This window comes from Molothrus aeneus, chromosome 30, assembly GCF_037042795.1.
Source record: "Molothrus aeneus isolate 106 chromosome 30, BPBGC_Maene_1.0, whole genome shotgun sequence".
In the NCBI taxonomy this organism is placed as follows: Eukaryota; Metazoa; Chordata; class Aves; order Passeriformes; family Icteridae; genus Molothrus; species Molothrus aeneus.
In genome coordinates, this window is record NC_089675.1 from 734,377 (window position 1) to 756,658 (window position 22,282).

The window sequence follows — 22,282 nt, forward strand, 5'->3', positions numbered from 1 at the left end:
AACCCCCCCTCAGCCCCCCTCAGAGCCCTGTGACCCCTCCATGGTCACCTGTGGGACAGGGACATGGGCACAGGACCCCATAACCCCCCCTCAGAGCCCTGTGACCCCTCCATGGTCACCTGTGGGACAGGGACATGGGCACAGGACCCCATAACCCCCCCTCAGAGCCCTGTGACCCCTCCATGGTCACCTGTGGGACAGGGACATGGGCAGGGACCCCATAACCCCCCCTCAGCCCCCCTCAGAGCCCTGTGACCCCTCCATGGTCACCTGTGGGACAGGGACATGGGCACAGGACCCCATAACCCCCCCTTCAGCCCTGCCTGAGTCCTGTGACCCCTCCCTGGCCCCAGGCAGGGGGACACGGGGACAGAGCAGTCTGGGACAGTCCCTTGTGTCACTCTGGCTCACTGGAACGTGTGAAGTTGTTCCATCACAACAAGCCTGACACGTTTTGGTCTCCAGGGACGCTTTGCTCTCCCTGGGGACATTGTAAAAGTCAAAACCTGTCTGCTCCCACTCGCTGCCTCCTCTCAGGGTGTTTGGGCACGTCTGCCGTGTTGCAACGGGGCAAAAAATAAAAATCTTTGTGGAGCACAGAAGGGGAAAAAAATAATCTATGATAGGAGGGAAATCTCAGCTGATCCATGGAACTGACTCCTGCCCTGAGCCTGGAGCAGCCCTGGGGACAGGCAGGGGGGGATTTCAGTCCTGAAGATGGTCACAAGTCCCTGGATGTGGTCACAACTCCTCAGATCTGGTCACAGCTCCCTGGGCATGGTCAGAACTCCTTGGATGTGGTCACAGCTCCCTGGGCACGGTCACAACTCCCTGGACGTGTCCTCCTGCCTGCCTCCCTCTGAAGCCTCCCGGAGGAGCCATCCCTGCCAAATCCCGCTGGATTCTCGTGCCAATGAAACCTGGCAGTGAATTCCTGCTCGGGGCAGGGGCTGCGGGTGGCACCGGAGCTCGGTGACACCTCCCAGAAAAGCCAAGTGCTGCTGACCCGGGGCGGGGCAGCCCCGGCCCGCAGGGATCCCCTGCAGCCACCCTGGAGCTCCAGCCCTGGAATTCGGCCTGGAATTGAGACACAAGCCCTCCACCTGCCTCCCCAAGCAGCCTCCTTGCGTCACAGAGGTCCCTGTGCTGGCTGGAAACCCCTCCAGATGTTCCAGCTCGGGGAAAAGCAGGAATTCGCCTGGGAATGTTATTTTGGCATTGGGATTTCCAGCCTTTTCCTCTGAATCCCTGCCCAGAGAAGGGGAACTCAAAAGCCAGCCCTGATTCTGGTACTGCTGTGCACTCTGGGGGCAAAATTCCCCCTCCAAGATGCCCGATCCCGCCCCAAACCCTGCCAGGAGCGGGGTGTGTGCCCCCCCTGCCCCATCCCATACCCTGACGTGCTGGTGGGCGAGCTGCTCCACTTGCTGCTGGTGCAGGCTGGCCAGGAAGAGCTGCTGCTGCAGCTGCTGCTGCTTCAGGGCCAGCAGCGCCGTGTCCTGGGGCTTGAGCAGGCGCTGCCCGATGCGCAGGTCCATGGGGACGGCCTGGGGCACCCGCGGGGAGGGGCACGGGCTCACGGCAGCTGCGGGGACACAGAGGGACACGGGTCAGCCACGGGGCTGGCACAGCGGCAGGGAGCTGCCCTGCCAGCCAGGGGGACCGGCCACGGAGCATCCTCTGCCTGCAGAGCCTCCCTCCCCTGGCAGCTGGGGAAGGAGGTTCCTGCAAGTGTCACTCCTCTGGGGAGGATCCAGGGTGCTGCAGGTGCCTCCCCCCGGCATCGTGCTGGAGGAGAAGGGTTCTGGAGTGAAGGTGTTCCCTGCACAGCCTCCCCGAGGGGTGAAACCAAAACAGCGCCCCATGGGGGCACCAACACAGTGCCAGTTACACACCTGAAATCATCTGTTATACCCTAAAACAGTGCCAGTTACACACCTGAAATCCTCTGTTATACCCCAAAACAGTGCCAGTTACACCCCAAAACAGTGCCAGTTACACACCTGAAATCCTCTGTTATACCCCAAAACAGTGCCAGTTACACCCCAAAACAGTGCCAGTTACACACCTGAAATCATCTGCTACACCCCCAAAACAGTTCCAGTTACACACCTGAAATTGTCCCTTACACCCCAAAACAGTGCCAGTTACACACCTGAAATTGTCCCTTACACCCCAAAACAGTGCCAGTTACACCCCAAAACAGTGCCAGTTACACACCTGAAATCATCTGTTACACCCCCAAACAGTGCCAGTTACACACATGAAATCCTCTGTTACATCCCCAAAACAGTGCCAGTTACACCCCCAAAACAGTTCCAGTTACACATCTGAAATTGCCCATCACACCCCCAAAACAGTGCCAGTTACACACCTGAAAAGGGGTGGGAAGAGATTTTGGGGGAAAGAAGGGTAGGAAGGGATTTGGGGCATGCAGAAAGGGGTGGGACAGGCTTGGGGCAGCCCAGGTGAAGGAGGGGCTGCTCCAGACACCCCCAGGAGGGAGCAGAGCCCAGGGGAAGCTCCGGGAATCTCTCTCTGCATCATTTGTTTCAGTCCCTACAAAAACAAACAGCGAGGCGGCGGAAGCGGAGCAGGAAGGGATGGGGGCTGCTGGGGGAGAGAGAGAGGCCGGGCAGCAGCCAGAAAAACAAAACAACTCCTCAGCACTCGCCTGGAGCCAGGAAAAAGCTGCGGAGCATCCCCAGGGCCAAGAGGCTCTGCAGAAGAGGCTGCGTGGACCCTGCTCCTACCACGGCCCCCAGCTCTGCCCACCCCGTGCTGGGGATGCCTGAGTGGATTTTCAGACAGGCTGGGATGAGAAAAGGCACCCTGGGAGCAGAGCCTGGCCTGGCAGTGCCCTGGGGTGACCCTGGTGTCCCAGCCCTGATGCTTCTGGCCAGGATGAGGCCACCAAACTCAGGGCAGTTTTCCAGAGCTTGGAAACACAAAACGTCCCGTGCTGGGTGCCAGGGCAGTGTGAGAGGGACCCAGGCTGGTGGCACTGGGAGGGAAAGCCGGGCTCTGGGCAGGAGCCACTGTCCCCATGTGGGTGTGAGAGCCCTGCACTGGCACCTCCTCAGGGATGCTCCAGAGCCCTCAGCTCCAGACCCCCCTGGCAAAGCCCCTCCTGCCCCGGGAGCTGTTTGTGACCTCCCTGTGCAGCTTGAACTCATTTGGGGTTTGCTGCTGGGCCCTGGGCCAGGAGTTACAGTAAACAACCCCCTCCCGCATGATCCAGGGGCCGGCGGCCAAGCCCGCGGCTCCTCCCCTTCCCCCCGCCCCAAAAAAGCCAAAAGCGAAGTCCCACCGAGGCTCCTGGGGGTTTGTCCCTGTCCCCAACCCAGCCTGGACCCTCAGAGGCCACCGGCACCAGGACACGTGGCTGGGACTGGGATGCGCAGCTTGGGACTGGGATCACAGTTTGGGATGGGGATGCACAGTTTGGGACTGGGATGCATGGTTTGGGACAGGGATCACAGTTTGGGACTGGGATGCACAGTCTGGGATTGGGATGCACAATTTGGGAGTGGGATGCCCAGTTTGGGACAGGAATCACAGTTTGGGATGGGGATGCATGGTTTGGGACAGGGATCACAGTTTGGGACCAGGATCACAGTTTGGAACCAGGATCACAGTTTGGGATTGGGATGCAAAATTTGGGACTGGGATGCCCAGTTTGGGACCGGGATGCCCAGTTTGGGACCAGGATGCCCAGTTTGGGACCACAAAGCCGCGGGGCCAGGAGCCCATCACACAAACCATCCCTGGGCCAGCAGCTGCGGATCCAGCCCGTGGATCCTCCATGGGAAGGGGAGGCTGTGACACGGAGTCTCCCTGCAGTGCCTGGCCATGAATGAGGGCTCTGTGCTCCAGCCCCGTTACCAGCACTCCTTACCAGCATTTTCCAGGCTGCCAGCACAGCACGGAGCAGAGAACGCAGCCGAGGGGCCACGGGACAGCCAGGGAGGGTGGGGAGCCCCACTTTGCCCTGCAGCACCTCCCAGCCTCCTGAGGAGCTCTGGGACAGGGGGACTTTGGTGGCAGCGCGTTCCCCAGGCTGGGGGTGGCAGCACAGGGCTGGTGTCGCTCGGGACACCACCACGCTGCTCCCAGCCAGCCATCCCGGAAAAGAAAAAAAAAATCCGGCACAGAAATCTTTGCTATGGCATTTCCTGATTGTTTTTAAAGAGGCAAATCAGCCGTCAACAGAGCTGGGCTTACATAAGGGGGAAATAAAGCAAAGAGGCAAACAAAGCAGGGCAGGGAGGTTATTGAGGAGCAAAGCAGTGGCATCCCAGCTCTGCTGTTCTGTGCATCCCTGCCTGCATCCCTATTTATCCCTGTCTGTCCCTGCCCTCAGCCCTGTTTATCCCTTCATGTATCCCTATTTATCCCTGTTTATCCCCACCTGTATCCCTGTTTATCCCCACCTGTATCTCTATTTATCCCTGCCCTCCTGCCCACCTGTATCCCTGTTTATCCTCATCTGTATCCCTGTTCATCCTCACCTGTATCCCTGTTCATCCCCACCTGTATCCCTATTTATCCCCACCTGCATCTCTATTTATCCCTGCCCTCATCCCTGCTCTCACCCCTGCCTGCCCACAGCTCGCTCTGAGGTGGAGCAGCAGTTAAATCCAGGCTGGGTTTTTTGTTTTTTTTTTTTTTTTAATAAACCATCTTCTTTTAGAAAAGCCTTTCCCATCTTATGCTGATCTGCTGTGAAAGGTTCAGAGTTCAGGCGGGTTGAAGAATGCGGGTGATTAAAAACATTCCTCTCTAATAAAAGGGAAAAGGTCTTCTCCAGAGCCCTGCACGAGGAGAAGGAATGAGCTGGAGGGAGGGAGCTCAAATTAAAAACACTTAAATAAGAAACCACACCAAAAGGACCGTGTTGAAAGAACACGAAGATCACAAAGGGAGAACTCAAGAAATAGGAAATCCTGGAGCTGGGGTGCCTCTTTTATCCCTGCTGGGCCCTGGGGCGCTGGCTTTGATTAGGGACCAAACCCTGCTCCCCAGAACGACGAGAGAAAATCACCAAACCCACCCAGCCCCACTTCTGGGGGGACACTGGGGACCCCCCACAGGTGCCCACACCTCCCTTTGTCCCCCTACCTCCATCTCATGTGTCCCTGAAGGGTTTCCTTGCAGGATCCCACAAAATCCCAGTGCTTGGGGCATTTTCCTCCTTCCTCTCCTTAGCACAGAGATCCGGGGGTGGGAGCTCCAAGGATGGCAGCTCCAGGGATGGCAGCTCCAGGGATGGCAGCTCCAAGGGATGGCAGCTCCAAGGGATGGCAGCTCCAGGGAGAGCCCTGCACCCCCTCAGCTGTCCCCGCATGGAGAGAGCTCCGGCCACGTCCCGCAGGAGCCATAAGGGAGCAGATGATGCTCAGGGAAGATGTAATGTTTGGAGCAGCCGGGTGCCAAGTTGTGATAACTCTTTCTGGAGCTCATGGAGTGGGAGTTTCAGGGGCTTTACGCCTCAGCCAGATGTGGGTGGATCCCTCCCCTCCCCACCAGACAGCAAATTCCTGCTCCACAACGAGACGAGGCTGATGCTGCTCCAAGAAAAGCCCCCTGAGAGTTTTTCCACCAGGGTAAACCCAAATTTTTCTGCTCTGATTCTTGTAAACTTCCTTCCGCAGAAAGTTTCCAGAAAAAAAAAATTAAAAAATAAAAAAAAAAAAAATTGAGACAGACGATGATTAAAGTTTGGCAAAGTCACCAGAGCAGCACAAAACCTTTCCCACAACCAAAGGCACGAACCAGGGTTCAGCCACACACCCAACCATGCCGTGCACCTGTGAGCAGAGCGGTTATTTAGGCATTCCAAGCACAAAAATGGGAATTTTCCCTGCTGGAGCCTAGAAACGAGCTGCACATCAGGCCTGGGAGGCAGATCAGGGTGAGATGCTTCCTCTGATTGCTCTCCCTGGTTATTTGCAGCTCGTGACCTTTGAGTCAGACATTTAATAGCCCTCTCTGGAACTTTCTCCCCACAAATGTGCACATTTCCTTTTGAAACTCATGGCCCCAGGACCCAAAAACCTCAGGGCTGGTCCAGAGTCCAGGGACAGGGAGGGAACACCTTTGGGCCTGGGTGTGCTGCTGGTTTCAACACTCCCTGCTCCAGCCCAGATCCCGGTTCTGCTGTTCCCATCCCATCCGAGGGGACCCCGCTGCTCCCGCAGCACCCAGAGCAGGATTCCTGGGCCAGGCACAGGGAGCTCCTCAGGGCTAAATGAGACACTCCTGGAGGTGAGCCAGGTCTGTGTTCCAAGGCAGGTTTTCCACATGCTCTCAAGTCCATCAGCCCTGGAAGGGTTTTGCCTCCAGGGCGAGGGTGGTGCAGAGGATCCCGAGGTAGCTCCACATCCAGAGTTACCCCAAACCTGACATGGACACGAGCTTCACCTCAGGCACTGCCCAAACAACTTCTCTCCTGTTCCTTCCTGCTCCCAGAGGAGCTGGAGGGATTTGCAGGAGCTCCTTGGATACAGGGATGAGCTTTGAAAGCCTTCAGAGCACCCAGCCCTAAATGTGCTGAGGCAAAATCCCCCAGCAAAAGCTTTTTGGGCCTAAATTTGAGATCTTAGGGATATCCAGCTACTAAACCACAGGAAATTCTGGGCACAGGCAGGATGGAGCTGCCTCACGGGTCCCACAAAATGTGGTTTGAGCGTGGGCAGCCCCAGGGAGCAGGGGGGATCAAAGGGCTCACTCATCTCCTGCAGCCGCAGCCGGGCCAGGGCAGAGCAGGGCCGGCGAGTGGCTCCATCCCCACCGCAGCCCTGGCACAGCTGGAAACCTCTGGCAGTCATTTCCTGCCCCCTCCCACCCCCACGGGTCACCCAGCCCATCCCAGAGAGCGGAGGAGGGAGAGGAGGGAGAGGTGTCCCCAGGAAACCTCGCAGCCACCGCGGCTTCCTGAGGAGCACCGGGAACGCCGCGGCCACGGGGCTCTGCTGAAGGGAGCCAAGGCAGCCTCAAATCACAGAAACCCACCAGATCTGGGGAGAATCCTCCTTTCCCAGAAGAGAAACCTGCCCCAGAGCACATCCTGCCCCGCTGGATCCCTCACCCAGCCCAGCTGGGATCTGCCGGCTCCTCCCGGCTCTGGGGACCCCCAAACATCGCCCTGGACCAGTGGGGAGGCAAATCTGCCCCTCCTGATGCTCCTGTGGGGCCTTTCCCTGCAGCAAACACCCCTTGGGGAGCTGCTGCTCCTCCACACCGCCCAGCTCCTCTCCTTGAGGGGTTCCTGGGTGAAAAAAGCTCCAGCACCTCCTGGCAGGGATGGACTGAGACACAGGCAGCACCTCCAGGCTGGCAAACCCCCGGCTCTGGCCGAGCTGGAGCACCCAGTGCCCTCCATCAGCCTCATCTTCCTCCCCAGGCTCCCAGCAAGGGACACCAGCACTGCCCAGAGCTCGGCATCACCTCCTGCCCGCTCTGGGAGAGGCTCTGGCCTCACTCCTGGTGGGATGAGCTCCGTTCTCTGGGCAGGATGAGCTCCCTGGTCCCTGTTCTCCCAGCAGGATGAGCTCCCTGCTCTCTGGGCAAGATGAGCTCCCTGCTCTCCCAGTCCCTGTTCTCTGGGCAGGATGAGCTCCCTGCTCTCCTGGTCCCTGCTCTCTAAGCAGGATGAGCTCCCTGCTCTCCTGGTCCCTGCTCTCCTGGCAGGATGAGCTCCCTGCTCTCCTGATCCCTGTTCTCTGGGCAGGATGAGCTCCCTGCTCTCCTGGTCCCTGTTCTCTGGGCAGGATGAGCTCCCTGCTCTCCCAGTCCCTGTTCTCTAAGCAGGATGAGCTCCCTGCTCTCCCGGTCCCTGTTCTCTGTGCAGGATGAGCTCCCTGCTCTCCCAGTCCCTGTTCTCTAAGCAGGATGAGCTCCCTGCTCTCCTGGTCCCTGTTCTCTAAGCAGGATGAGCTCCCTGCTCTCCTGTTCCCTGCTCTCCCAGCAGGATGAGCTCCCTGCTCTCCTGTTCCCTGCTCTCCCAGCAGGATGAGCTCCCTGCTCTCCTGTTCCCTGCTCTCCCAGCAGGATGAGCTCCCTGCTCTCCTGGTCCCTGCTCTCTAAGCAGGATGAGCTCCCTGTTCTCTGGGCAGGATGAGCTCTGTGTTCTCCTGGTCCCTGCTCTCCCAGCAGGTCGATGATGCCCCGGGACGCAGCCCCGCGTTCCCAGGACCCGGGGAAGGTGACATCAGCCCGGGAGGATGCCAAGGGAAGCGGAGCAGAGATCAAACGATTGCAGCAGCTCTCTCTCCTGGGTTACCCAAGCGCTCCCGACCGGTTTGCGAGGAGGGCTCGGCGGCTCCTCCCTCCCCGGGGCATCCACCGGGAGCTGCTCGGGCACCGGCAGGAGCCCGGGGCTGCCGGCACGGCACCGATTTATCCTTTTAATTGCTGCTGCAAGAGCCCGGCTTGAGTCACAGCCCCCCGGGGAAGGCTCAGCGCGGCCCGAAGCGGCTTCGTGCTTGATCTGGAAACGCCGAGACAAAAAAAAGCTGGAATCACTCAATACCCACACCCGGCAAGTGGCTACTCAAGGCGACCTGCCCGCTAATTAGAGCCGCAGGAAGGAAATCCCTTTGGCAAACGCTGGACAAAGTCCAGGGCTGGGTTGGAGGGCAGAAAGGGAAATATAAGAAAAAATCCCGAGGCTCAGGAGAAGCAGAAGGAGCTGGGAGAAGCACGGGCAGCCCCAGCTCCACGGGCACAAAGGGAAAGAGGCACAAACTCAACTCCCTGAGCAACCCCTGCACTGCTCAACCTCCAGCAGGCAGGGCCCAGCTGGGGCTCACCCCAAACCTGCCCCGTGCTGACCCTCGGGCGTCTGAGGAGCCACCGAGGAGCTCCCCAGGGCAGACCTGGGGCCCAGCCTGAGTTATTTCTGTCACAGGGAGGAAGCCACAGCATTTTCAGTTTCCTGCACAAACACACTTGGGGTGCCCTTCCCCACGGGCCCAGAGGGCGCTGCCTCCCCTCCCTGGCTGCTCGGGAAGGAGCTGGGAAAGCTCAGGGTTGGCATCAGCGAGGCTGGGAAAGGTGCAGGTGTCAAATCCTCAGTGCAGAGGAGGATGAAACCCGCCTGGATCTGAGGAGCCACACCCTGGGGACAGCGGGGACAGGAGGGAGAGTGGGGACAGCGGGGACAGCGGGGACAGGGGACAGCAGGGACAGCAGGGACAGCAGGGACAGCAGGGACAGAGGACAGCAGAGACAGTGGGGCAGCAGGGACAGTGGGGACAGCCACCCTGAGACAAACCTGGCTTGGTGCTGGGGCTTGCAGGCAGCTGTGGGGAGATGCTGGGAATTCCATCCGGGATGGAGAAGCCACAGGAAAGAAGCAGGCAGGATTTGTGGCGGGAGGGAACGCCAGGAGCACCTGGAGTCCCGAAGAGAAGCCTTGGAGGAGGCCAGCAGGACTGAGGGTGCAGGTGGGTGTGTGAGTGCTCCACATGCATGGAGCAACACTGCCCTGGGGCTTTAACCCAGCAAGAGGAGCTGCTGCTGCTGCTGAACTGTCCAGAGATGGGGGAAAAGGAAAAAGAACCAGCAGAGAAACTCCCGGTGAGCCCAGCAGAGGAGCAATGACTCGGACACCCAGGAATCAGTGCTCATGGCGGGGACTGAGCCCTCAGACCTCTCGGGATCAGAGCTGGCGTCAGCCCAGCAGAACCCCAAACACATCCAGGCCCTTAAAGCCCACCTGGCACCCAAACAACCGGGCCCACACCCAGCTCCAGCTCACGGACCCCGCCCCGGGCAGGAGATGCTCCAGGTGCTCCTCACACCAAACCCACCTGCTCCAGCCCCCCCACCCGCCTGGCACACTCACCCGCGGATGGCATCGTGTCCCCGCAGCCCCTCGGGGTCCCCGTGGCCGCCGGGGCTGCGGGAAGAGCGGCCCCCGGCCCCGGGAGCTCCCGGATCCCCGGTGCGGGCGGTCCCGGGCGCGGCCGCCGCCGCTCCCTTGCAGTTCTCACGGGCAGATCGAGCCCTGGCAAAGCCCTCGCTGGCAGCCGGCCTCATCAGGCTCATTAAGTGCAATTAAGGCGCAGCGGGCATCCCTCCCCTCCCCTCCCCGCCCCGCCCCTCTGGGGGATATTTTGCTTTTAGACAAAATAAACAGGGAGGTTTTGCGTGGGCTCGGGCAGGTGCCAGCAGCGGGCAGCATCAGGAGCAGGTGGAAGTGCTGAGGTGAATCAGGGTCCAGCCCCAATTCCAGCCCTCCTTCTGCTCCCAGGGGTGCCCATTCCAGCCCCCCTGGCCCGGAGGGGAGCACCAGACCCTCTCCCCTTTGCAAACAGGAACATGGAACGGGATAAACTCTAAGGAAGCTGCTCCCCTGCTCTTGCTGGGATTTTAAAACCACAGGGAAAAGCTTCCACGCCAGCCTGAAGTGGGATTTCATTGCAGCAGCTCCTCCAGCATCACTTGGAAGCTGGTTACAAAACTGCTGCCCCTCCACAGCTCCAAACCTGGGAGAAGGGAGAGCAGAAGTGCCCAATCCCCTCCTCCTTCCACGCCATCTCTCCTCCCCTGGGGACCCCAAAAGGGCCAGGACACACCCAGAACACACATTGGGGAGCTTTAAACCACACAGAACATCACCCCAAGCCCCAGAACATCTCCCCAAGCCCCGGGGGCCCCCACGAGGCCGCATCCCATCCAAGATTTTCCCTCGATGCCGCCAGGATGTTGCTCCATCACCCTGGCAGCGCTGGACACCTCCTGTCAGCAGCGAAATCCGCGAGCTCCTGGTGTTCCTGGCAGGTCGCAGGGGCTGGTCCTGACCCTGGGCTTTGTCACAAAGCTCTGGGGTGGGGTAGGGAGGGAGTCCCGGGGACTCCCGGGGTAAAACAGCCCCGCTCCATCCCCATCCACTCTGGGACAAGGGAAAAAGCCAAAAGGGATCCCTAAAGCTTTCTGCTCCCCCATGGAAAAATCAGCTGGAGCTGTCCCAGGGCAGACTGCATGCCAGCACATGTGAGAGCTGGGTTTGGACTCCGGGCTGTCCCAGGGTGATCCAGGCCCGGCAGAGATGGGCATTTCCCAGTCTGGCTCCTGCAGGAAGCACCAAGAGCCCCAGGAAAGGCTCTGCCCCCCAGACAAACCCCAGAGATCCGTCACAGCCACCTCTGAGGCAGGGCCATGCCCCAACAGAGAGCCTTGCTTCAGATATTTGGGGCTCACTGCTGCTAAAGGGACTTAGCCAGAACAAATTAGGATCATTTCCCGTCTTAATTAATTCTACTTTCACTTCCTGGCATGTTGGAGCTCGGCCTCCTCTGCCGCAGCAAGGAGCCTCAACTCTGCCCCACCACAGCAGCGGGAGCTGTGCAAAAACCCAGGGGGGGCTTTGCAGCATTCCTTTGTCACCATCTGAGCCCTGCCCACACTTAACACATCCCCAAAAGCCAGAACCCCCTTTCGTGGCCGTATTTCTCCACTGCGGAGCAAGATGAGACCTTCCCCTCCCTCCTCAGGCAGAGGAGCTTCGAGGAGCAGGATTGTGCCTCTTGCACAACAAATCCCCTGCTCTCCCTGCCCGCCCCACATCCCTCTGAGGCACAGAGGAAGCAGGCTGGAGACATCCTTCCTGCACGGGGACAATGTGATGGAAATAGCCCGGGAGCAGCGGGAGCAGCCGCGGGAGCTGCGCAGGGCCCGGCTTCTTCCGCCCATTGTCCGGCCAGGAGCGGCCCGGGCAGCTGCAGCCCCCCACGGCAGAGCCAGAGCCCCCAAAGGAGCGGCCCCAAACCCAAACTGCCCCATCCACCTTCACCCAGGACCCCGCGCAAGGCGGGGATTTTGGATTTCGGTGCGAAATCCGCCGCGGTCGCCGCTCGGCCTCAGCCGCTTCACAGCAGCACAGAGCCCACCCCAAAGGCCTGGCAGGGTTCTCCACTGCAGGGAAAAACCCAGGACACCCAGACGGCAGAAGATGCTTTCTCCAGACCCAGCCCTGAGGGTGAACTGGAGCCCCCGGGGAGCGGGTGCCGCCCTAAATCCCTGTTTTCCCCTCCAGATGGGAGGTGCGCGAGTTCAGCTGCTCTGGCTCACGTCAGCAGCTGGAAAAGCCTGCAAGGACCCACGCAAGCCCGGCCTGCCGAGGACGCTGCTGACGGCAGCTGAGCAGGGCAGGGTGGCAGGAGCAGAACAGCTCCAAGCCACCAATCAGCCCCCAAATTTGGGGTTGCCACTCAAGTCGGTGCCGGTTTTGGTATTCACCTCCCATTTCTGAGGGCTCTGGGAGAGCAAGTTATCACTTGCAGCCCTTCTACATGATCAAGGTGGTGACAGAAGATGTTTTTCTTTTAAAACACTCCAAAACCAGACATATTTTCAAGGTCTGAGGTGGTTTTAGAGCTGGGGTTTCAGGAGCAGCGATACCTAGAGCCACGCTTCCAGAGGGAGGGAAATGAGAGGATGGATGATGCCACTTGTCCCTGCTCCTGCCACCACCCCCAGAGTCCCCCGGAGCAGGGGGACCATCCCAGCACAGCCTGGCCCCTCTTTACCGGCCCAAAAGTGGGGCCAGGCCCTCTCTGGGCTGCTGGGCCAGGGCTGCTCTGCTCCCCGAACATTCCCAAGTGCATTTCTGCCCTGCTGACGGGTTAAAAATAGAAACCATCAGTATTATTGTCCTGCAAGCAAATATAGAAAGATCACATCCTCCCTGCTGGAAAACGACACAGCAGGGACCTCTTCGAACCCAGGCACAGGGGACAGCTCTATTTCGGGACTGGGGAACTTGGGAAGTTTGAACAGAATCCCGAAATTCGTGATGTTGACTCACTGCAGTGTGCTAAACATCCATGGAAAACTCGCCTTCCCCCTCCTGTCCCGGCTTCCCCGGGGTTTTGTTCGGGATTTCAGGCTCGAGGAGGGTGCTCGGGCTTGCACGGCACTCCCAGCGCTGCCCCAGCGCTGCCCTCGCAGATGGGAACGGCCCCGATCCAGTTTGGGAGTGGTCCTGTCACCACCGTCCCCGTCAGCGCTTCCCAGCTCCCAGGGAGGCGCTGCAGCAGGAAAACCCCATCCCTGCTCTGCTTCCCAAAGCTCCCAGCAGCTGGCACGTCCCCGTTCCAAAGGCAGCTCACAGAAAGGGAAGAGCCAACCCTGACCCCGGAGCAGGAGACGCCCTGAGCCCTCCCCGACCCCTCCCCTGCTCCCTTCCCCCTTTTCTACTCTGACCCCTTCCCTTCTCCCATCGCTTTCCCTGCCCCATCCAGGCTGCACAAACCCTCCCCGGAGCCCTCCCTGCCCTATCCAGGCTCCCTACTCCCATCCCCCTTTCCCTACTCCTGGATCCCCTTTCCTTTTTCCCTTCTCCCATCCCTTTTCTCTTCTCCCATTTCTTTTCCCTGCTCCCATCCCTTTTCCCTGCCCTAATCCCCCTTCCCTGCTCCCATCCCCTTTCCCTGCTCCCTTTCCCTATTCCCACCCCCGTTCCCTGCTCCCATCCCTTTCCCTGCTGGCTCCAGAGGGAGGGGGCCCTCAGCCTGAACCTCGTTTTTTTGGACAAGGAAGATTTCTACGCAATCCCGGCCTTTCCTTTCCGTGAGTGTTTGTGCTCAGCGCTGGGGCCGCTCCCACCCAGCTGGGACCCGGCTCCAGATCCAGCCTTGTTCCTCAGCAAATCCCCGGGGAGAGGAGAGGAATGCGGCAGGGTCACATCCAGCTGCTGCAAGGGAGGGGAAATGCACGGCCAGGGGTGTCTGGGCACGGCTCCGATGTGGGGGTGCAGCTAAAAGACCCCGGATCCCAAACCAAGCTGGCTCCAAACCCCAGCACTGACCCCAAAACTGCCCCACAGCACCCCAGGGATGGCTCCCCTCCCAAAGCAACCCTGCAGGAGCAGCCCCGGCAGGCCTGGGAGGAGCTGGGCTGCAGAGGCCACCCCACCACCCCAAATATCTCCCCCCATCCCCACCGAGGCCCCCCCCAGGATGTGGGGCAGGGAACGCACAGAGCAGAGCTCACTGCGCCCCCTCCCCTCCTCCCCACAACAAAACACACACCCAGAAACAGAAGTGGTCAGGAAAAACCCGGCAGGGACTCCACAACAATTCCAGGCAGCTCCATTCCCAGGAGGAGCCTGCTCTGCCCTGGTCCCCCCCTCCAGCAGAGCCCCTCGCTGATCCCAGCCAGGTGCCCTGGGCCAGCCCCGGGGGCCATTCCCTCATCTCATTCCCTGCACATCCCAGCTGGCATTTCAGCCCCCAGCCAGTGCCAGATTTCTCTCTGCTGAGCCAATGCACTTGGAAATACATGACGACTTCAGCAGATTAATTGGAAACACAGCCTGGGTGTTGCAATCCCAGGAATGACTCCAATTTCAGGAACAAATGTTTTCATAGAATCACAGAATCACAGAATATTCTGAGTGGGAAGGGACCCACAAGGATCATCCAGTCCAAGCCCTGGCCCTGCACAGACAGCCCAAAAATCCCACCCTGTGCATCCCTGGGAGCATTTTCCAAATGCCCCCTGAGAATTTGGCAGAACTTCACCAGCTTGCTGAACATTTCCAGCTAAACTGGGACAGACTCCACTCACACCTGGGACTATTCCTTTAGCGTGGCGTGCTCCAATTAAAAACCTTCTCAAGAAGATTTAAGGCACACCACGGAAGAGGAGGCAAGAAGAACAATTTCAGTTTGCTCTGTAAATCTCCTCGTAAAACCTCGCTGGTTTTGAGCATCCCAGGGCTCCTCTCAGCCCCTCTGCAAAACCAAACCCAAACTCTTCCCCCAAGATCCTGAAAAGCCCCCAGGGCTGGGAGATGGAGGAGGGGTGGAGGAGGGTTCCCTGGATGGAAACCAATCCTGTGCTTCCATACTTTCCACCCCTCCACAGAAAAACCTTTCCCCTTCAGCATCAGTCAACCTTGCTGTTTGCTGCCAACCTCTGCAGCCATTCCAACCCTTCAGAGGCTGAACCTGATGATTTTGGAGGTCTCTTCCCACCTTAACAATTCCACGATTCTCCCCTTGCTGCCGAGAACTGGAAAGCCCTTTCGTGGTGGGCAGCCGTGCAGCCAAGCTCAGGGTGATAAGGGAAGGAGAAAAGCTGGTCTATCCACCCTCAGAGCCTGGCAGGGAGCTCTGCTTTGCCATCCCACTGCCAGGGCTCCTGCAACCCAACAGAAAAAATCCTGTGTGGGACGTGGAGGGGGCTGCTGGAGGGAAAATGGGGAGCCCAAGCTCGGCCCTAAGGGTTGGAATGGCAGCAAACAGGGATGAGCAGAGAAAGGGCTGAGTGATGCTGAAACCCCTGCAAGGGGAGAGGTTTTGCTGTGGACGGGTGGAAAATATGGAAGCACAGGAATGGTTTCCATCCAGGGAACCCTCCTCCACCCCTCCTCCATCATCATCCCTCCCCCAGCCCCGGTGGGTTTTTGGGATTTTGGGTGGTGACACCAAGGAGGGGGCTCTGGAGGGGCTGTGGCTGCTCCTGCAGACCCTGTGGCTGCTGCAGACGTGGGGCAGTGCCTGGGTGAATTCCTGCCTCGGAGGGGTCTGGAGCGAGGGGCCACGATTGCAGTGAGATAAAACACATTTGAATCTTCCCAGAGCAATCAGCTCCCACAGCCTGGCTCCCGGAGCTGCGCCTCCTCTCTCTCCAGCTGTTTGGCTGCTCCTCTCAGCCCAGCCCTGCCAGAGCTGGAGCCCGAGCCAGCAGCAGCACAGGCTGCACAAACCCTCCCCGGAGCCCCCCCTGCCCCATCCAGGCTCAAATCCACCGACCCAGCCCCAAACTCAATTCCCTGCTCAGCCTTTGCCTCACGGAGCTCTTTTTGTCCTGCACGAAAGCCACAGTTCCCAGCCAGACCTGTGGGGTGGGATTCCTCCTCCCTGCCATGAAATCAACCTAAGTCAGTGTTCTTGCTGTTAATTTGGGTAATCTGACAAAATAAAAACCACCAGGTTTTGTGGTGAGATGTCACTTTGGGAGCTTTGCTCATCCCACAGATCTTGCTTTGGGGTGTCCCCATGACTGGGAGATCCATGGGATGCAGAAAGATCCCAGCATGGGGATGGGAACCTCTGCCCTGAGCTGGGCTGTGGGGTCAGGCTGGCTGGACAGTGGGAGAGCTCCAGCCAAGCCTCATCCCTCATTCCCAGGGTCAGGAATGTACAAGAGCTGCTGCGAGGGGATGACCACAGAAGCCACGTGGACAGAGGGAATGTGGCGGGGCCCTGCAAGGATCTGCTCCAGCTCCCCCTGCAAGCCAGGAGACCCAGGAGGAGCAGGGAGGACGCAGAGATTCGTGCAGATCCAGCACACGCCCCAGCTCCAACCAGGCTGAGCCCACAAATCCTTCTGCAAGTTTCTCTGTCCCACCTCCAGATGTGCCAGCACCCCGTCCTACACCCTGCGCCCCTCCCAGGCACGCCCTGCACCCTCTGGGCTCTCCTGGCACCGTGTCCCAGACACGTCTGTGAGGGGCTGGGCTGGTTGGGCTGTGCTGGAGCCGATGTCCCCCCATGCCAGCACCCACCTCCCCCAGCCCAGCCCCATCCCTGGTCCCCAGTGCTGGCCCAGCCCAGCCCCAGCTGGGACAGAGCCTCCACCCAGGCTCGGTGCTGTGACTAAAGCGGGCAGACACCCCGAGGATCCAGCTCTGACAGCAAGGTCCCACCAAGGCAAAAACAATCCAAACCCTCCCAGCTCCCTGCTCGCTTTCAGGGGTTCGTCATCGGCACTGATAGAGATCCACAGCTCGCAGCACAAACAGGGAGGCGGCCAAGGAACCCGCAGGAACGGCAACCGAGACTCGTGGAGCCCTGGCCAGGGCCGGAGGCAGCTGCAGATGCTGCTCCAGGGACTCCCTGAGCTGTGATTTGACACGAGCCCTGATCAGATGTGGCGTCACCGGGATGGTTCACGCAGGAGGGACGAGGCCAACGCACAAACCACAGCTCAGCCCCTGCCTGCAGCACCTCCTGCTCTGCTTCAGCCGCCACAGGAGCCGAGGCCTCGAGTGTGCTCTGCCCAACCAACCAGCCTGGGCTTCACCATCGCCTCTCCCTGCCAGGCAGGGCCTCCTTCCTGCAGCTTTTTCAGCCTTTCTCAAGTGGGGAGTGCAGTGCTGACACTGCATTAAGAACATCAAAGTCACCGGTCCTCACTCCCACCCGATGTCCCATTTCCTCACTCCCACCCAGTGTCCCATTTCCTCACTCCCACCTGGTGCTTTTTGGCACCGCCCAAAAGCACAGAGTCAGCAGAAGTTCAGTCCTGCAGGGATTTTGGAGGTGTCCCAGGTGCCCTGTGTCCCTACAAGAGTTCTGTGTCCCTGCAGGTGCCCTGTGTCCCTACATAACCCCAGCTCTGAGGAACCAGCCTGGTTTAGGAGCTGACCCTCCATGCCTTAACCCCAGCTCCAAGGAGCCAGCCTGGTTTAAGATCTGACCCTGGATGCTGTAACCCCATCTCCAAGGAGCCAGCCTGGTTTAGGATCTGACCCTGGATGCTGTAACCCCAGCTCCGAGGAGCCAGCCTGGTTTAGGATCTGACCCTGGATGCTGTAACCCCAGCTCCAAGGAGCCAGCCTGGTTTAGGATCTGACCCTGGATGCTGTAACCCCATCTCCAAGGAGCCAGCCTGGTTTAGGATCTGACCCTGGATGCTGTAACCCCAGCCCTGAGGAGCCAGCCTGGTTTAGGAGCTGACCCTGGATGCTGTAACCCCAGCCCTGAGGAGCCAGCCTGGTTTAGGAGCTGACCCTCCATGCCTTAACCCCAGCTCCCTCCCTCTCCTCCCCCACGGCCCCGGGCCCTTTGCTCACACGGTTCCTGCAATTCCTGGCCCTCGGCTTCGAGGCTTCCGCCACCATCTGGGCTCCATTTAGGGGAGCTGATGTTTTTCACAGGGCTGTAATCTAAACTTTGGGATTGAGTTTACATCTCACATACCAGCGTCTCACCGCCGGGCCTGGCTCTGCACCGGGGGCTGGCGGCTGCCAGCCCTGTGCCAGCGGCTCCGGGCACCTGGGAACAGTGCAGGGATCCCAAACCAGGGATCCCAAACCAGGGATCCACCCACAAACCACCAGGGATCCAGCCAGGCACTGGCCCTGCCAGTGGGTGAGAGCTGTGAGAGCCCAAGGAGCTGGGAATGAGCTTGGCTTGCCCCGGGAGGCTGCGATGGGAGGCAAAGCCCCACATCAGCGTCATCCAAAGCCCCACATTGGTGTCATCCAAAGCCCCACATTGGTGTCATCCAAAGCCCCACATCAGTGTCATCCAAAGCCCCACATCAGCGTCATCCAAAGCCCCACATCAGCGTCATCCAAAGCCCCACATCGGTGTCATCCAAAGCCCCACATCGGTGTCATCCAAAGCCCCACATTGGTGTCATCCAAAGCCCCACATCAGTGTCATCCAAAGCCCCACATCAGTGTCATCCAAAGCCCCACATCAATGTCATCCAAAGCCCCACATCGGTGTCATCCAAAGCCCCACATTGGTGTCATCCAAAGCCCACATCAGTGTCATCCAAAGCCCCCCAGCACTGTTATCCAAAGCCCCACATCAGCGTCATCCAAAGCCCCACATCAGTGTCATCCAAAGCCCCCCAGCACTGTTATCCAAAGCCCCACATCAGCATCATCCATCCCAGCAGCAGGAAATTCCCCAGCCCGGGCAGCCAGAGATGCGAGCACAGGAAGAAGAAGCAATTTGGGAGCAGGGATGCAGAGAGGCAGGTCCAGCCCTGCTTGTGCTCAAAGCCCAGGGTGACAGACCCACCTCAGGGCCTGGCAGGCTCCTGACCCAGCCCTCAGGTGACAACTGGCACCCTCAAATCCCTGCCAGACCCCCCCATGCCCTCGCCAGCCTTCCTCCACCCTCCTCTCTGGCTGCAAGGTGGGCAGAGCTGCAGGCAGTGTCCAGAGGCAGCCAAGGTGGCTCGATCCCAGCAATCCGTGAGGCTCAGCCAAACCCAAAAAATAATGTTTTCATACTTTGACTTTTCAGGCAGGATTTAGTCATTTGTGGACACGAGGCCTTGGCTGCCTCCACTCACCTACCCCAGCCCGCGGCTGTTTACGGCGGCAGAGCCTTGGAAGGAGAGGGAAGATCGGTGGTTTAATCCAGGTGAATTATTCCTGCTCGCTTTATGGAGCCTGCAGCTGGTGGGGAAGGGGGGATTCAGCATCCCTGCACGGCCTGGGATGGACCCACCACAGGAGATGAGGTCTCACAACGCAGCCCACCCCACAGCTCCACAAACACTGCCTGGACAAACCCAGCAGGACTTTTGCCCACCTAATGGCTAAAAAATGAGTTAAGGGCAGAGAAGCCAAGCCCTGGCTGGGCACACTCGTGGTAAAAGGCTGAGAGCTGCTCTGCCATAGGAGAAAAGCAGGTTCCACCCCAGCCTGGTGGGGCTGTGCAGGCTCAGCCTGGCACGGGGCACTCTGGGCTGCCAGGGGAGGGGAAGGGGTGATGGATCCAGGCCCCTGCTGGCTGCCAGGGCATCCCTCAGGAACCCTCCATGCCCAGGGTCCAACACGAGCTCTGGTCAACTCCTCACCTTGGTGTCAGATCCAAACTTCCCAGGCACGAGCCCAGGGCTTTGTCTGCCTTTGTCCCCTCCCTCCTCCCACGTTTGTTATTAAACCTTTGTTACTTGTTATTAAATTACGGCCACTTATCTGCAAATCCTGCCTCTGAAACCAGCGAAGCCACGCCACTGAGTGCCACACTGTGTCCCACACCCAGGGGGATGCCAGGAGCTCATCACCACACACCCTGTCTGCCTTCAAACTCATCCACCACGAGGATCCCACCAGGATGAGGATTCCACCAGGATGAGGATCCCACCAGGATGAGGATCCCACCAGGATGAGGATCCCACCACAACCAGGATCTCACCACGACCAGGATTCCACCAGGATGAGGATCCCACCATGACCAGGATTCCACCAGGATGAGGATCCCACCACGACCAAGATCCCACCACGACCAAGATCCCACCACCACAAGGATTCCACCACCACAAGGATCCCACCACCATGAAGATCCCACCACCACAAGGATCCCACCACCACAAGGATCCCACCATGACATGGATCCCACCATGACGCTTCTGCATTTTCACCCAGCGACCAAACCACCCAAAGCACCCGCGAGCCCAAAGCAGCCAAGTGGAGCAAGTGCTCCTGGAAAAGGAGCCAGAACAGAGTGGAGCTTCCCAACCAAGCATGGAATGGAGCTTGGAGATAGGAAGGATTGGCTGGGGCAGCCCTGGGATCAGCAGCACAAACCCGTGAGGGCTGGCCAGTGGCAGGAGGAGCTTTCTGAGGAGCCTCCGTGCCCTCCAGGCACTGCAGCAGGAGTTGCACAGCTGTCCCGACTGGGAAGGACAGATAAGGCTCAAATGATTCATTCAGTGTAAACCTTTATTTGTTCTTGCTTACCCAGAGGAGCCAGCAGCTGCTAACGCCAAACTGGGCCGGCTCCCAAGCGCAGACAAAGGCCTGCAAAAATGGCTCTAAGGAGGAACTGACTGTTCAAAAAAGCAATCCTAGAAGAGGGAGCTAGAAAGTGGGAGTGCAGCGCGGCGCAGGAGGAAGAGGAAGCCAGAGAGCACCTAAAAATAAATTTTAAAAAAAGCAGCGAGGCGCAGGACAAAGGCCTCGCGCGCGCACGTGACCGCTCCCCGCAGCGGAGGCAGGATGCGAGCTCGGAACACAACACTCCCTCCCCAGCAACCCCACGTACAGAGCCCCAAGCACCTCCCAAAGCTCAGCCAAAGCCACCACAGCACCTTCCCCACCCTCAAAGGGCTTTTTCCTTTCCCCCCCTGTGCCATAAGTGCCCCAGGGGCAGGATGCTGGCTGTGCCCCAAGCTGGGCATGACCTGGTCTGGGGTGGAAATGCACCTAATGCAGCAAGGCTGGAGGCAGGCAGGAGAGATTGAAAGTGTTAAAGGAATTGAAAGGAAGTCCGGAAAATGAGGTTCCTCCCAAGAAGCACCCTCAAAACCAGCCAAAGTCCTGGGGAAGCACAACTCCTGCATCCCCTCAGGCAGCGCCTTCAACAGATCTGAGCAGAGCTGGTGGGCAACTCCTGAGTTTGCTCGGAAACAGCCAGAAAATGCAGCTGACAGAGGAGCCAGAAAATGCAGCTGAGAGAGGAGCCTGTCCTGTGCCTGCTGCTGCAGCTGGGACCGATGCCGTGGCTCCCCTCCCGTGGCTCCAAGGCTGCAGAACAACCTGAGATGGGACATCAACCCCCAGTGCCCTGGGCTGGCCCCACTGGTGGCTGTGCCCACCAGACACTGGCAGCAGCTCCACGACAGGCCCAGGAGCAAGCCCAGCCTTGTTCCCCATCCCTGAGCATCCTGAGGGATGCTCCCTTCACACCTTCCCCCAGCCCCGCCAGGGCTCACAGCCATGCAGGGAAGGAACAAACACCCAGGGATGGGAGAGGCACTTACAGGACGGGCTGAACATCACCAGCGTGGTGCAGATCTCCCAGCCTGAGAACATCCAGCGAGTTCCGCTCCTGGGAAGCCACAGCTCCGCATCCCCCGTTCACTTCTGCTCCATCCCTGCCGCCCAGCCCATCCTCAGCAGCAGGGAGAGCGTCTGAGCCGTGCTCAGCTGGGTCAGACACAGCCGGGGCGGTGGAGCAGCCGCTCAGAACTGACTCATCCCGTCCCAGAGCGGCTCCTCAGGGCTCAGTGCATCCCCAGCCAGCCGGGGTCCCTCAGAGCTGCCGGGCCAGGCTGTGCCCACCCTGTCCCCTCAGAGCCACCCCGGGCCAGAGGCAGGATCCCTGCATGGCACTGCCTGCTGCTCCTCACGCCGCGCTCCCTGAGCTCATGACTGAGAAACGCCGGCGAGCCAAGAATAGAGACCTTGAAGTGAAACCTCCCGGGATTGGCAGCTATTTCGGGCAGCTCAGCCGCCGGGGCTGCGTGACATAAGAGGATATAAAAGAGGAAACTCTGCACAACAACTCTCACCTCGCCGAGACAGAGCCGGGTCGCAGCAGGTAGGGCTGATGGGAGCACCCGTGCAGGGGGAGGCCACGGCTGTGACAGCCCCCAGGCCACCCCTGTCCCCCCAAGGGGCAGCACCGGGACCCCTTTGGGCTGTCCCCAACCCCAAAGCCCCCCGAGCATCCCCAGGGCTGAGCCCAGAGGGAAGTGCAGAGCTGCAGCCCAGTGTGGCCGCGGCTTCTCCGCACTGGGATGAGGCCAAACCCCAGCACAAACCACCCCGAGCCCACGTCGAGCCGAGCCTGCT

General features: G+C 59.5%; 1 protein-coding gene across 1 annotated transcript in view; it reads right to left on the reverse strand.

Moving 5' to 3' along the window:
• HDAC7 (histone deacetylase 7) overlaps positions 1-21,827 on the reverse strand; it is a 35,484-nt gene extending 13,657 nt beyond the window's left edge. Inside the window, exons 1-2 of the mRNA XM_066567773.1 lie at positions 21,469-21,827; positions 1,395-1,585 (exon numbers count right to left, since the gene is read on the reverse strand). Coding sequence (XP_066423870.1) covers positions 1,395-1,585; positions 21,469-21,520 — 243 coding nt within the window. The 5' untranslated portion in view covers positions 21,521-21,827. The remainder of the gene's footprint in view (positions 1-1,394; positions 1,586-21,468) is intronic.
• Between the last annotated feature and the right edge of the window lie 455 nt (positions 21,828-22,282).